The 16,798-nt window shown below is 41.5% G+C and overlaps 2 protein-coding genes across 2 annotated transcripts in view; one reads left to right on the top strand and one right to left on the bottom strand.

Moving 5' to 3' along the window:
• The window catches only part of LOC134528364 (farnesol dehydrogenase-like), a 41,444-nt gene extending 37,493 nt beyond the window's left edge, over positions 1-3,951 (bottom strand). Inside the window, exon 1 of the mRNA XM_063361931.1 lies at positions 3,806-3,951. Coding sequence (XP_063218001.1) covers positions 3,806-3,833 — 28 coding nt within the window. The 5' untranslated portion in view covers positions 3,834-3,951. The remainder of the gene's footprint in view (positions 1-3,805) is intronic.
• Positions 3,952-6,591: 2,640 nt separating this feature from the next.
• The window catches only part of LOC134528362 (xanthine dehydrogenase/oxidase-like), a 133,649-nt gene continuing 123,442 nt past the window's right edge, over positions 6,592-16,798 (top strand). Inside the window, exon 1 of the mRNA XM_063361926.1 lies at positions 6,592-6,701. Within this exon, the coding sequence (XP_063217996.1) occupies positions 6,649-6,701 (53 nt within the window). The 5' untranslated portion in view covers positions 6,592-6,648. The remainder of the gene's footprint in view (positions 6,702-16,798) is intronic.

Here is a 16,798-nt window from a genome sequence, read left to right as displayed (position 1 = left end):
GTCACGAGTCAATAGCCAATGAGCAGGTGGCATTTGCCTGAGTGTGAAGGGGATTGTGGAGTCTATCCTATAGGTAATCGATATCGCTAATTTTTCCAGTCTCTAGGTATGGGCAGGCATTTTTTTTCGAATAAACCTGAACGCCTATTAGACTGCAACAAGATATACCCGCACCAACCGTTTATTCCTTGTGATTGGCGGCCGTCTGCGAGAAATGTAGCTGCCTTATTCGACCGAGCCACTCAGGACGCGTTTGCTTCCGCACTGACTCACTGTGATTGGTGTTTTTACAATCGACATTTGCCTTGAAAGAAACTCACCCAATCACGGAATTAACGCGATGCTACAGTGTTTTAACTTTCAGATAGCTTCGGTTTCTTTTCGCGAAATATGCATGGCCCTAGCTATGGGCATTCATTTTTCGCGAAGATATTGATGGACTAGCTGAGAGTTAAAGCACTTTAGCATCGCCTGTGTTTCGTGATTGGTCGAGTTTCTTTCAGGTGCATGTCTAATGTCACCGAACCAATCACAGTAATTCAGCGCGGAACCAAATGGGTATTGAATGTCCCGGGCAAAAAAAAAAAGCGCTGGCTTCTCTTGCAGACGACCGCCAATTACAAGGGAGAAACCGCTGGTGCATGCATACCATACATCAGTCCATAAGAGGCGTTCGAATTTTTTCGCAAAAAAAAATTGTCTGCGCCTAGTTATAGCTAGGAGGATTCAAAGACTCTGGTATAGACTCCACTATCTTCTGATTATTCGGGCAAAAGCCACCATTGGTTGCTACCTTGTGAGGCGTCTCGATTCGGCAGCCTGTGATTCGATACATCTTTGTTGAGAGCCTTCGAGACATCGAGATAAAATTCAAGCCATTATCAGAAACTGCCCTAATGTGAGACAAGCATTTGAATTTTAGCCTATCACGAGATGAATCCGGATAAATAGAGATTGGAAGATATAGCGGATTCATTTCGCGATAGGCTGAAATTCAAATACATATACCTAGAGACTGGAAAAAAATTCGCGATTTCGATGGCCTCTGGGATGGACTCCAATATCCCCTACACACTCAGGCAAATGCCACCTGCTCATTGCCTACTGACTCGTGACACCTGTCAACTGGGACGCTTGCGATTCGATACTTTTTTGGTTGAAGGTTTTCCAATGGCTCAAAGTCCTTCAGATAAACTGTAAGCTAATCAGAGAAGCAATATAAAGGTACAGTTGTTTGGATTCTATCATATCGTGAAAATAATCCGCGAATTTTTCCGGTCTCTACATATACCTTTAAGCTGATATTTCAATTGACTCACTGTTCATCTGGACGACTCTGGAACAATGAGAAACCATCAGCCAAAGAAGTATCGAATCACAGGCAAACCAGTTGAGACGACTCACAAGTAAGCAGCCAACGAACTGGCGTTATTTGCCCGAGGATACAGAGGACTGTGTAATCTATCCTGAAGGTCGTCGAAACTGCAAATATCCCAGTCCCTAATAACAGTTTAAGGGGCCAGACTAGTCAGGGGCGTATTTGTGTGTGAGAGGCAGGTTAATAAGTGCGACGCTCGCTGGTGCATCTAACGCGGTATCGCCTCTAACCGCAAAGCTGTGAACTAGCGTGCTGCCTTCTTGTAGTGCATATGGGAATTATGATATATGAGCGTGAATTGGAGAATTGAAAAAAAAACCGGAGATGAATACACAGGCTCCGGGACTCGGCCTGGTTCTTGCACTCTGCCCTCGGGGTCGGCAGTAGCTGGATGACAGCCCAGCTCCAGTTAGCAGTGGCTGCGGCGGAACTGAGTCACTAAGCAAATATTCGGAGACCTTTGAATAACCACAGCCAAATAGCATAACGGGTTGTTGTACTGCTAGCAAACAATCGACATTTCCCCGTGAAATACAAAGTGTTGTTAAACAAACATGGCGATTGAATTTTTTCATTTCAGCAACTGCTGACGCTGCAACTATTTGAAGTAATAAGCGCGACAGTCTGATCCGTTTATATAGTCAGTGTCAAGTTTTAACAAGTTTTGACTTGTCAGTCGGCTTCCAGAGCCGGAAGAGTGAGGTCGTGTTTACCGTCCACTTTGTGCTGTCTATGCATTCACACATTACTAGGGGCATGCTAATTTCGCGAAAAGATTTCGTGGCTAGATGGAAGACAAAACACTGTAGCATCGTCTGCGTTTCGTGATTGGGTGAGTTTCTTCAAGGTACATATCGATTGTAACAACACCAATCACAGTGATTCAGTGCGGAAGTAAACGCGTCCTGAGTGGCTCGGTCAAACAAGGCAACGACTTCTCTCACAGACGGCCGCCAATCACAAGGAAGAAACCACATTTGTGGGTATACCTTGTTGCAGTCTAATAAGTGTTCAGATCTTTTCGCGAAATCTTCATGCCCCTACACATTACCCATTGGCTGATTTTGGCTGGTTTTACGTGAGTTTATGCATTCGTCTTACTCGTAATTTCTTGAGGTTTCTCTATGACTAGGGACTGGAAAAAATAATTTTCTTCTTTCGATGACCTTCAGTATTTACGACACTGTTTCTGTACATTCGGGCAGAAAAAAGGCCTGTGAGTCGTCTGAACTGTTTTTGCCTGTGATTCAATAGGTATGCTTTGGTCGAAGGTTTCTCAGAGTCACCCAGATGTACAGTGAGAGGGAAGCAAAAGCACCTTAAAGTGAATTTCTTTGAAAACCAGCAATGGAAGGGACTGGAAAAAAAATTCGCACATAATTTAGTAATGAGCTAAAAATTCATATATACCTTGTGCTGCTTGTACAGTTGGTTCACTTTTAAATTGGGGGAACTCTAAGCCAAATCAGAGACCCTCGATCAAAGGATTATCGACTCAAATGTTACCCAGTAGAGACGCTTCGCAAGTCTGCAGACAATAAACCAAGTGATGTTTGCCCGGGCGTGCAAGGGAGATCGTGGAGTCTATCCTGGAGGTCGTTGAACCAGCGGTTTTTTTTTTCCCCGATCTTAGGCAATGTATAAGGCCATGCATATTCCGCGAAAAGAAACCAAGGTCAGTTGAAAGTTAAAAAACTGTAGCATCGTCTGTATTCCGTGATTGGATGAGTTTCTTTCAGGTACGTACATGTCGACTGTTAAAACACCAATCACAGTGAGTCAGTGCGGAAGCAAACTCACACTGAGTGGCTCGATCAAATAAGGCATCGACGTCTCTCGCAGACGGCCGCCAATCACAAGGAATAAACTGTTGGTGCGGGTATACCTTGTTTCAGTCTAATAGGCTTTCCCATTAATTCTTAAAGACTGGAAAAAAAGTCTAATAGGCTTTCAGATTAATTCGTAGGGACTGGAAAAATTCGCGATTTCGATGACCTCTAGGATAGATTCCACAATCCCTACACACTCGGGCAAATGCCTCCTGCTCATTGACTATTGACTCGTGACACCCGTCAACTGGGACGCTTGCGATTCGATACTTTTTTGATTGAAGGTTTTTTCATTGGCTCAAAGTCCTTAAGATAAACTGTGAGTCAATCACAGAAGGAATATAAAGGTACAGTTGTTTGGATTATAGCATATCGTGAAATGAACCCGCGAATTTTTCCGGCCTCTATTAATTCGCGAAAAATACCTGCCTCTAGCAATGGAGTGAGTTCATAGAATTTTTTTTTCTATCGACGATGACGTTGCTGTCCCTGCACGCGATAACACGGTAGGGGTTGTGGGTGGGGGGGGGGGGGGGGGCGCTCGCCGAACACAAACATTTCCCGAATCGCACGCATTCGCGGACCGGAAACAGCTTACCCGGGGCGCGCATGCGTGGCGCTACCATGCCACTTGTTGGCCCGGCCTCTGTGATTGGCCGCGGTTATGGCGGCCGCTCCGCCGGGCACGACGCGGGCATAACCATGTCCTCTCCACGCCACTCGCTGGTCGATCGAGTCGCGACTGACAGGTGGGCATAACGTCGAGGGGAGGAAGCCATGAGAATTGCGGAAATTGCGTGGTCGGTTTCCTGTCGGCGCTGTTATTAGCTCACGATTACTTCCGTCGTATCGTCACGATAGTTCAGGTCGAGCGGACTTCTTTCGCTCGCTCACCAGAAGTTATTAGGTATTATTATTTTTTTCTTTTTGATAATTTATATTTCATTATTTTTGCTTGAAGTTAAATAAGAATTCATGACAACATTATTATTGATTTTTGAAGCTAACGTTTTCAGACGCTTTATAAAAAAAATTATGAGAGTGAATTTTTTTTCGAAGCGCGCGCACCACGCAACTAAATTTTCACGGGATGAAAAAAAAAATCTAAATAAAACCAAAATTTATACATGTGCTTTTAAAACTTATACTTTAGTGAAATATATAGAGTGCTAGTCCATACAATTAAAAACATTTATTTATTGTAAAAATAAAAAATATAAATTGTGTTTTTTTTAAATTTCCAAGTGTATATTTATAAATGAGGTTATGTTCGCGTATGTATAACAATGTAAGTTTGCTTGTAAGATTCCATTATCACTGGAAGGAAGTATCTGTGGAATGTTTAGTTGCCCTCTGGCTGTTTTCATGGCATATGTAGATAAATTAATAAATTATTATCAAACAAATAACTAAAATTCATAAATCAGAGAAACATTCAGCATATTTATTCATTTACTTTATCAATTAAAATTTAAAACGATTATTGTACTAAAATAAATAATTAATTTTATACATGTGTTCATAATATTTAATACTGAGTATGTATTTTTTTTTTTAAATTTGATTCAATTTATACTTTACCAACTTTATTTATAATTTCACTTCAGGCCTTTTATTAATTATTTCTGTTAATTATTCGCAAACAAAATTAAAGTTAATTATTAGAGACAGTAAAAATTCGCGGGTTCAATGACCTGTATGATGAACTCCATAGTTCTACGTACACTAGGTCAAATGCCACCCACTCATTGGCTGGTCTCTTGTGAGACGTCCCAACGTAGCAGCCTGTGATTCAATAAAGCTCTGGTCGGACGTTTCTCATTGGCCCAGAGTCACCCAGGTGAGTTGTGCGCCAATAGCAGAGGCAGCACTGAGGTATAACGATTTGTATTTCAGCCTATCGCTAAATGAATTCGCGAATTTTTCCGGTCTCTATTAATTATACCTAGGGACAGGAAAAATTCGCTGGTTAAATGACCTATAGGATGAACTCCATAGTTCTACGTACACTCGGTCAAATGTCACCCACTCATTGGCTGGTCTCTTGTGAGACGTCCCAACGTAGCAGCCTGTGATTCAATAAAGCTCTGGTCGGACGTTTCTCATTGGCCCAGAGTCACCCAGGTGAGTTGTGAGCCAATAGCAGAGGCAGCACTGAGGTAAAACTATTTGTATTTTAGCCTATCGCTAAATGAATTCGCGAATTTTTCCGATCTCTAATTTATACCAAGTAAGTATAACTTCTAACTAGAGACCCGGAAAATTTCGCGGGTTCAATGACCTCCAGGATAGACTCCAATATCCTCTACACACTCGGGGAAATGCCACCTGTTCATTGGCTGCTGACTTGTGAGTCGTCTCGACTGGGTGGCCTGTGATTCGCCACTTCTATGAGTGAGGGTCTCAGTCCTCCAGATTAACAGTGAACCAATGACAGAAGCAACACTAAGGTAAAATTATTTGAATTTTAGCATAACACGAAATGAACCCGCGAATTTTCCGGGTCTCTACTTCTAACGCACTTATTGTAACACGCGTTCTTTTTTTCTAACGGATCCTAACTTAAGCTGTTGAAACAATGAGGAAAGTTAGCAACGGTCCGACTGTCGCTCGCGCGACCAGAGCTAGCGGCGAGTGTCGCGAGTGTCGCGAGTGTCGCGAGCTCGTGGGGCGAGTGGCTGGTCGACTCGCCCGACGGCATTGCGTTGAGCGCGTTTGCCACAGCTGACTCGCCGCTCGCTCTCTGGCCAGCGAGTGCAGTCAGAGTGATGACTTGCCTGCGTTGTTGGTCGCCCGCTCGATTGAACGTTGGAGACTCGATTAAAATTTTTTTTTTAAGTACGATAGCGCTGAAATTTAAAAAATACATAATATCGGTTTATCATAACTAGAGACTTATAAAAAATTCGCGCTTTCGATGACCTCTAGGATAGCCTCCAAACTCCCCTACACACTCAGGCAAATGCCACCTGCTCATTGGCTATTGACTCGTGACACCTGTCAACTGGGACGCTTGCGATTCGATACTTTTTTCTTGGTTGAAGGTATTCCATTGGCTCATAGTCCTTCAGATAAACTGTGAGCCAATCCGAGAAGGAATATAAAGATACAGTTGTTTTTAATTATAGCATATCGTGAAATTAACCCGCGAATTTTTCCGGTCTCTAGATATCTGGCATGAAAATAACATCGCGCGAAAAATGAACCTGTTTGAATCCGTCCTGCATGCGCGAACGCCGCTCGCTGACGTGTGGAGCCCGTGTCCTGTTGGGGGAGGGAGCTAGGGGGGGGGGGGGGAGAGAGAGAGTAATCGCGCGGACACGGCAGCGCGGGTTCGCTCCGCGCGCGCGCGAGAGAGGCTAGTTGGCAGTCCGTCCCCCGGTGGGCACCAGTCGCCGCCTAACGGTCCTCCAGGTAGCGTCGTCGTCGTCCTTGCTCGCGATGTGGAGCTTCTGGGCCTCTTCCCCGCCGCCGACCTCCGAGTTCTTCTCCAAGTGAGTAGTTCAGCCCGCGAGCGGCTCCCATTCCACACTCGGTGGTTTCTCCTGCATCAATTGTTTACCAGAGATTGGAGAAAGTTATACAGATGGATAGAGTCCGCAAACATTCGCGGATTCATTTCACGGTATGCTAGAATCCAAACAACTGTATCTTTATATTGATTCTGTGATCGACTCACAGTTTATCTGAAGGACTATGAGCCAATGGGAAAACCTTCAACCAAAAAAAGTTTCGAATCGCAAGCGTCCCAGTTGACAGGTGTCACAAGTCAATAGCCAATGGGCAGTTGGCATTTGCCTGAGTGTGTAGGGGACTGTGGAGTCTATCCTAGAGGTTATCGAAAGAGCGACATTTTCCAGTCTATGCAGATGGAGCATAAGCTCTGAGCACTGTGGCCAGTTTGTTCACGTAAGAAGATGGCGACCATTTGTTTATATAGTATATAGAAATGTAGTTTACTACATACTCTTGTACACAATCATTGTTCTCGAGTCAACAGTCTTTATTTGTTTAATATTCATGCTCTTTTCCACCACCATACATACAACACTATTCATGAGAAAAATGCTATTTTCTTCATTGCACAATATGGCGGTGACCTGCTTCCCCCTTACGTCCCCTGGCTTCAGCAGAGATACCTACAAACTGTGTTTATGCTCCATCTGTAACTTTCTCTAATCTCTGATTGTTTACATGTTGGATTTTGGTAAACTTGCCGTGGTACATCTTGAGAATCTTCAGGCAAAAAAAAAACACTACGGAATTTTTAGTCGCTGCGTCAGAAACGTATATTGTGTGACACCGGCTTCGGGCCCTGGAGTCAACCACTGTGCAATGTCTTAAACAGGTAGAGACCTGAAACATTCGCGGATTCATTTTGAGATAGACTAGAATCCAAACTCCATGAACCTTCATGCTGCTTCAGGTCTTGGGCCACAGTTTACCTGAAGGGTTATTGTCAAATGGAGAAAAAAAAACCTCGACAAAAAAAAGTATTGAATCACAAGCAACCCAGTTTAACAGGTTTTCCCGAGTCAGCAGCCAATGATCAGGTGTAATTCGACCAGAGAATCGTGGAGTGTATCTATGATCCATACCAGTTCCTGTTTAATGGGAAAGTTCCAGACCACGGTCATCCTGCATTAGCAAATCTGCTGGATTATCTATCTAATGACTAGGACCAAGGACCATGTTATTATCGCGAAAATATTTCCAGATTTTCAACTTCGTGTTGAAACTTTGTAGTATTGTTAGAGACTGGAAAAATTCGCGATTTCGATAACCTCTAGGATATAATCCACAACCCCCTACACACTCAGGCAAATGCCACTTTCTCATTGGCTATTGACTCGTGACACCCGTCAACTGGGACGCTTGCGATTCGATACCTTTTTGGTTGAAGGTTTACCCATTGGCTCAAAGTCCTTCATATAAACTGTAACCAATCACAGAAGCAATATTAAGGGACAGTTGTTTGGATTCTAGTATATAGTGAAATGAATCCGCGAATTTTTCCGGTCTCTAAGTCAATGCATAATTGTTAATTTTTTTCCAGATCACTAAAAACAAGTGGATCCATTTAGTATTTTTTAGGAGAGGGATTTAGATTGTCTTGGAATTTAACTCGCCGTTTCGATGGCGGGCGAGTTACGCGGCTCACAGGTACCTGCGCAGCTGGCGATGCCGAGTCGTGCAAGGCTGCAGCCGGAGGCGGATTTAATACGTGCGCGCGGAGTTGTGGGTAATTTCCCAGCGCCTGTCTCGACGTGTTCGAGGCCGCACTGCAGACCCTCGACTCGTGAGCACTGTCGGCCGCAGGTGTTGCGCCTTGAAGGCATTCACGTGGTTTCCAGCGCACACTCGTCTCTGCAATTAATAGAGACCGGAAAAATTCGCGCTTTCCATGACCTCTAGGACAGACTCCACAATCCCCTACACGCGCTCAGGCAAATGCCACCTGCTCATTGGCTACTGACTCGTGACACCTGTCAACTGGGAGGCTTGCGATTCGGATACTTTTTTGGTTGAAGGTTTTCCATTGGCTCAAAGTCCTTCAGTTAAACTGTGAGTCAATCACTAGGGAGTGGAAAAATTCGCAGTTTCGATGACCTTCAGGATAGACTACACAGTCCTCTGCATACTCGGGCAGATAACGCCAGTTCATTGGCTGCTGACTTGTGAGTCGTCTGAACTGATTTGCCTGTGATTCGGCACTTCTTGGTTGAGGTTTTCTCATTGGCTTGGAGTCGTCAAAATTAACAGTAAGCCAATAGCAAAAGCAGCTTAAAGGTATGTGTATTTAAATTCTAGCGTATCGCGAAATGAATCCGCGAATTTTTCCGGTCTCTATCAATCACAGAAAGAATATAAAGATACAGTTGTTTGGATTATAGCATATCATGAAATGAACCAGCGAATTTTTCCGGTCTCTACGAATTAATATTACGTCGACATGTATAATTTTTGAAGTCATGCTTCTTTAGGCGCGTTATAAAAAAATTATGATGAGAGTGAATTTTTTACGATGTGCGCCACGCAGTAAACCTATCACAGGATAAAAAGAATGGTCTACATACAAACCATGTACTTTAGTGACTGATACTGAATACTTTCCATATCATTAAAAAAAACATTTATTTATTGTGAATATTAGTGATGCAAATCGTGTTTATAAACTTTTTCAATAACTAAGGTTATGTTCCCATATGTATAATTTATTTGCATTATAATTTATTACATTATTATTTTATAAATAATTATATTAAAAATTAGAATAATAATTCAGCATTTTTTATTATCATTTTTAGTTAAATTTTATTTCTATTATTTTCCTATTTTTAATATTTATTTTATACACGAGTTTATATAAATATTTAATACTGAGTATTTATTATAATGCTTTAATTTTGTTGAATTTATACTTCACAACCGTATTTGTAATATAACTCCAGTATTTTTATATATATATCCATTAACTATTTCCATGCAAAATTAACGCTAGTTTTTTATTGCGCGAATTAAGTACAACTTCTGCATAATTACACGCTACCATTTCATTTTATTTATAATAGGAGCAGGATTTTTCACGGAAAAATCTGAACGCCCATTAGACTGCAACAAGCGGTTTATTCCTTGTGTTGACCTTGTGCAGTGGCTTATTTGACCGTGCCACTCAGGACGCATTCGCTTCCACGCGGCATTACTAGTGACCGGAAAAATTCGCGAATTCATTTCGCGATAGGCTAAAATACAAATAGTTATACCTCAGTGCTGCCTCTGCTATTGGTTCACAACTCACCTGGATGACTCTGGGCCAATGAGAAACGCCCAACCAAAGCTTTATCGAATCACAGGCTGCTACGTTGGGACGTCTCACAAGACAGCAGCAAATGAGTGGGTGACATTTGACCGAGTGTACGTAGAACTATGGAGTTCATCCTGGAGGTCATAGAACCCGCGAATTTTTCTGATCCCAAGGCATTACTGTGATTTATGAGTAGAGACCCGTGAATTTCGTGGATTTATTTCGTGTTATGCTAAAATACAAATAATTATACCTTAGTGTTGCTTCTGTCATTGGTTCTCTGTTAATCTGGAGGACTGGGGGCCAATTAGAGACCCTCACTCATAGAAATGTCGAATCACAGGCCACCCAGTCGAGACGACTCACAAGTCAACAGCCTATGAACAGTTGGCATTTGCCCGAGTGTGTAGAGAATATTGGAGTCTATCCTGGAGGTCATTGTATCCGCGAAATTCACGGGTCTCTATTTATGAGCAGACAGTAGACATGCACCTGAAATAAACTCACCCACCAATCAAGAAACACAGACGAAATCACAGAGTTTTAACTCTCAGCTAGTCTCGAAAGCTTTTCACGAAAACTTAATTTCCTTATTTATGGATGGGGCCCACGATTATTTGGCTGATTTAATGGTAGCAAAATAGACTCTAAATACATATACATCTCTGTCACGTCGATCATTGTACCACAATGCTCTTAACACGCCAATGCTTATCATGAGCCAGTTACGAACAAGGAGAGAAAGTGGTTACACAATCACGTGCAACCCGCCATAGGATGTGACTTTTCTATAGACCAATGAGCACACTAAAAGGCTTGGTTATGTATAGGCAAGTCGAGTCTAGCCTGCAATGAAGATGAATCACGGAATAGTTGTGGCTTTATTTATGGATGTTTCACTGAATTTTTTTTCTTGTTCTTTTACTAGGAACATCTTTTGAAACTTAGTTTCTAACTATTTCACTTGAAAAACTATAAATCAGAGCTTTGTAAAATTGCAAATGGTACAAATCTCTGTCTTGCAGTTTTACAATTTATATAGTTGGCAATTTAATTTCCATTGATTTTCCTTGTAAAAGTGCAAAAAAATTACAATGTTGTTTTGTTGTCACCGTCCGTGATTATTTACACAATATTTAATTTGACTAAAAATATAATGTATCTCACAAAAGATACTAGCAGGTGAACTGAAGTAATTTAAAAACAAATTATTAATAAATTCTTAAGTGGATAGTGTTTACATTCAGGGGTGGCCAAGTCTGCATGATTACATGATAACCGCGCCAAAGTTTTTTAGTTCAAGTTCTGCACCTTGAAGGTGTTTGCGTTGTGGAAACAGTTTAAAATGATTGTATTTCATGGAATTGACAGTGTTAAACAACGGATAATTTTTTTTTTCATACTTACTAACCATCAAACGTGGTCAAGCACCATTTCCGAAATGTTTTGGGCGCTAAAACATGAAGAAGGCGAGATGCAAAAACGACTTTTACTAAGTCACGGCATGCCGTCTCCTGACAATTTCCAACTCCTTGGTAAGAGATGAAGAAATTTCGCCCATTCATACAGTCTCAAATTACAATGCAAACCTTCACACACTCGCACTGTGTTCATGATTGGACGGCATTAAATTGTACACGCCCCTCTACGACCGTCAGCCAACGATGCCCAGCTAGGAGAGAAGTAAGCGGATCAGGTAGTGCAAATTAACAAGGATAAAAATATTCTCGCTAAGAAATCAAGCAATGGTAAAGCAAACATAGGTTGAGCAAAACTGTGACCCTGAGGTCAGACGAATCCGAAAAATTCCCGGGTGTGTATCAATGATGTAACGGGACGAACAACCAATCATACAGTAAAAAAACAAATGTTCTGTAACAGCTGCTTTACTGTTTTGGACATGGAGTAAAAGGTAATTGGTTGTGGCAGAACTAGCTATAAGCAGAGAGCGGAAAAATTACCAGAATTAATTATCTCTAGGATAGCCTCCATTATCCTCTGCTTTTCTCAAGCAAACCCATGCGTTCATTGGGTGCTAACTTGTGAGACGTCTGCACTGGGTAGCTTGTGATTCGACGCTTCTTTGGTTGGTAGCCTCTCATTGGCCCAGAGAGCTCCAGTTAAACAGAGAGCCCATAGCAGACTCGGTAGAATTTTACACATATTGGAATTTCAACCTATGACGAAATGACTCCGCGAAATTTACAAGTATCTAGCTGAATGTCGTTTGTGGTGGAAACTCAGTATGATTGTCCAGGAACCGTTCTAATATCTACAGCTAGTGCCGTGTTCCTCGTCTAGAATTGTACATTTCTCATATGTAGTGTCCATTTCCCAACTCACATGAAACTCGTTATGTTTGTTTCCGAACACAGACAAACACTTTTAACAGGACAACAGTGGCAGAAGATACGTGAATCAATGCCACTCACTCATTTCGGGAACTGCCAAATTTGAGACGAAATACGTCACGCAGACTATACTTCCCCCCCCCTCTCCGTTGTTGATCTGCACGACCTATGCTTACTTGCAATTTTTTCGCCTCGTTTTAGATCATTATGGACTCAATTTCTTCTCGATGTTGTGTTTACATAAACGCGACTACAGCCTCATATTATTTTATTTTCAGTGCTACGTGCTGTGATGTAATATCTTGGAGTTCTTCCGCTGACGACGTTATAATTACCCTGTGTCTTAATTCCAAAGTTTCTCTTTCGTGCAGTTATTTGTCTTATTACAGGAATAATTATATGATTGTATTTATTTCGACCATATGTATAAAAAAAATACTGTTTTTTCGGAGACATACAGAAGCCATATGGCAATTATTTGGAGCCTACCTGTTTCAAAACCATAAACGTTTTTTTACCATTAAAATAAATCACACTTCGGTATAGCGTAGCAATGTGTTGCCTTAAGAAGTTAGTGACTGGCTGGTCTAGTTATTTTCTTATTTTAAATCACTGGAGTTATTCGATAAACCATTCCCATTCGTGTCTGAAAATTACTATATTTGTAGGTTATAATACTAACACCAGGTATTCTCTAATATTATTTTAGAAAAAATTAATAATTTTATTATTACCGTAAATTGTGATCCAATCTGAACTTCGTCAAACATAAAAATAGCATGAATAAATAATTTTTTGACTGTCAAATCAGCACTTGGGAAATTGATTAAAATATGTTTAATTTGGCTTTATAATTATGAAATATAAATACTTTTTTTACAAATGCCTACGTGTCCAAGTGGGATGAATAAAATAAACAATCCGCTAAGTTTACAGTTATAGAGCTCTCAGTGTGACCATGGACGTCAGAAGTCTGATAGAAGTGTAGATATGAAAACATTAACAAATAAATAGGGGCAGGCATTTTTTGCGTAAAGATTTGAACACTTATTAGACTGCAACTAGGTATACCCCCACCTGTGGTTTCTTCCTTGTGATTGGCGGCCGTCTGCGAGAGAAGTCATTGACTTATTTGACCGAGCCAATCAGGACGCGTTAACTTCCTCATTGAATCACTGTGACTGGTGTTGTTACAATCGATATGTACCTGAGAGAAACTAACCCAAACACGAAACACAGACGGTGCTATAGTGTTTTAACTTTCATATGGTCTCAAAATCTTTTCGCGAAATCTGCATGCCCCTACACATCAACATTTGATTAATAATTTATGACTATTTTACTCCTGCAGTACCGTGAGTGTCGCAAAAGCGTAAGGACCATAATTGAAAAGTTAAGGGTCAACGGAACGGGCGCGTGATATCAGTGTATGTAGGTAAAAAAACGAGCATTATGCTTTGCTGGACCAAGCGTAAGTACGTTTGCAAAGGTCTTACTGCTTTTGCTCTGGAAATATGAGACCTTGGCCATCAAACCGATGGTCTCAGACTCGTGATGCACCGGAACTGCCAGCCAAATCTTTTTGATTTCACTTGTTTTAGGTTCAGATCGACGAATTGGCAGTATTATAAGGGAAAAACAAATCACAAACAATCGATTGAGCGGTCGACGTGTCAAGTGGTTGAGAAATAAATAAACATTGTTAAGAGCACTTCGAAACTTTTTTTTATTATTAATTCTTACAAGAGCAATTATTAATGTAAACAAGATTCATTGCACAATAAATTCGAACGAATACATACCTACCTAAATCAACACATAATGCGGGTAACGTGTACAAATATTTTTATAATTAAAAATGACAGTCGATGGCAAGAAAATACACGTCGGAACTTCATTAGAAAGTTTGTGATCTCACAGGCGATGTGGTGGACTGTTCGTGGTATTTGCAATACATCATCATATACACTATAAAAAAATTGGTTGTCTGTAAAGTCGGTTTACGGACGATAGTTTAACGTGACAACGTCATAAAAAAACATTGATGAAATGATTGCATACTTTTATGAATAAAATTGAATCATTTTTATTGAATTATCACTATTTTTATGGATACAAAGAAGGAGTGAAATTAAATCTACAATTTAATTGATAAATTTACTTTTATTTACACTCATTAATGCAAATATGTTTATTACTTTAACGAACAGATTATTTTAACTATAACTTTTATACATGTTTGCTATTTAACTTCTTCCAATCTGTGTTATTCTGTTAAGGATAGGACGATGATAGGAAAAGTAGGAAACGAATGGGAGTGTTTCAAGTTTAATGTGCCTCGAAAAAGTCAAATCTATGGTTGTTCTAATCGTGTGGAAGAGAGATAGATGCGGCGTAACGGGACACAGCATAACGGGACAATGTGCGTAACGGGACACTTTTTCGTGCGTGCAGCCGGCGTTCATTGATTTATTAGACGTTGTCACGTCAAAAAGGCATCTCATGAAAGCACTGCCAAATGGACTCCCACTCTCGACCTCCACAGGACCCGCTAACTTGGACACAGCCTCCGCAACCCCAAGATGTCACCCGGAACGTCGTCGGGGCACAACACGTAAAATTTGCGCGTGATGGAGTCCTCGCGCCTCAGTCGATCCCGCAATAGTCGTACCCACTGTCGCTCGTCTCGGACCTTTTCAGCATCTAATATGACGGTCTTTCGCGAGGATTCCGAAGTCGGCGCCGAAGGACTGGCTAGAGAAAACAAAAATATATAGCTCAGTAAGTCTTACAGATACTCCTAGGAAGGAACAAACTTTTCGAAGTTGGAAATTTTGTGCGTAAACATTGAGCCAATAAACTTTATCAAACACAAACAGGGGCGTAGCCAGGGGGGGGTTTTAGGGGTTCAAACCCCCCCCCTTAGCACCAAATCTTTAATTAATTTCTTATTCATCACTCAAACAAATTTCATATTAAATTAATAAAAAAAAATTACCATTACAATATTTAAATTTAAGTACCGAAAACTGCTAAAATAGCACTATTTTACACCTTAAAATCCAAATTTTCCCGGTGGAGGACCCCCGGACCCCCCGCTTTGATACGGGGGGGGGGGGGTGAGGCCATGCTTCTTAACACCCCCCATACACAAATCCTGGCTACGCCACTGAACACAAACATTTGGTTATTCCGTAGTAAACTTACCTTGGAGCCACATTCTTCCATATTCTCAAGAGGCCGATCTCTGCTGAGCGCGACTACGAATTGATTTCGAGCTCGTCAAAGCAGCACTGAAACACAATGAACGGATAAATATTCATTTTAAAACTAATGGACATCAAAGAAGCCAAGGAGCACACTAAAAAGTGATAGGGCAGCAACGGAGAACGTAACGAAAGACCTTAACAATGTAAAAAAAAAATACTTCAACGATTGTAATCGGAACTGACGTGCTATCACGATCACAAAAACTTTACAAATACCAACAATTTTCGGTCGGAAACAGCTTATTACATACTGTAATGCGCCGTTGATACGTCATAGTATAAATATCCCATCCACACCCACATAACCATGTAAAATTTGACGACCCGCCACTGTTGTCTTTAGGGATCGCTAGGCATACCAATTCTCACGAACGGGTATACTTGACGTAATTCTAGGACTAAATAGTTAATTGAGCGTTTCTCACCACTACAAAACAAAACGAACACGCGGCGTAATCAATCGATCCAGCTATAAAAAGTATAGCGTTATGACGTGTCCCGGCAGCAGCGTCGGGTGATGGAGTGGCATGAGGTGGGGCGACAGGCCCCAATGGTAGGTTGGCAGCTGCTCCTTAACGCACAGATATTGGTCTAACTTGCCCTCTTGCTTGGCATGAGCGAAGATAGGGGAGAAGGGGGTAGTAACAGGAGCCTAGAGCGAAATCCCCGAAGGGCCGCTCCAAGGGGGGGGAAAGGAGTCTAGAGCGTAATCCCGAAGGCCGCTCCAGGGGAAGAAGGATGCTAGAGCGTAATCCCGAAGGCCGCTCCAGCAAAGGATTCCAGAGCGTAATCCCGAAGGCCGCTCCGGAGGAAGAGGAGAGAGAGAGAGAGAGAGAGAGAGAGAGAGAGAGGAGGAGAGGAGAGCAGTAAATAAACACCAATTCAATAATACTGCTATATTTCCCCAGATTTCTCTGGGGTAAGGATCTCTGGCTAGGCACATTTCGACCTAGCTTAAATACAGCTCCTTCAGACATTGGTCACTGACAAAGCGACAATCTTTCCCCAATACAGAAAAACAGGCCATCCTGTGCCCTCCCCAGTAATTCACACACTAGGATATTATTTACTTATAACATATATAGCACTGACACACATTTTATATTATACAGTCATTAATAAATCTATATGCACTGCTATAACCATTCAAAAGATGCGTGCTGCCA

This window comes from Bacillus rossius, chromosome 1 (assembly GCF_032445375.1).
Source record: "Bacillus rossius redtenbacheri isolate Brsri chromosome 1, Brsri_v3, whole genome shotgun sequence".
Taxonomy (NCBI): domain Eukaryota; kingdom Metazoa; phylum Arthropoda; class Insecta; order Phasmatodea; family Bacillidae; genus Bacillus; species Bacillus rossius.
Note: the sequence above shows the minus strand (reverse complement) of the source record. Positions and strands in the feature narration are given on the sequence as shown.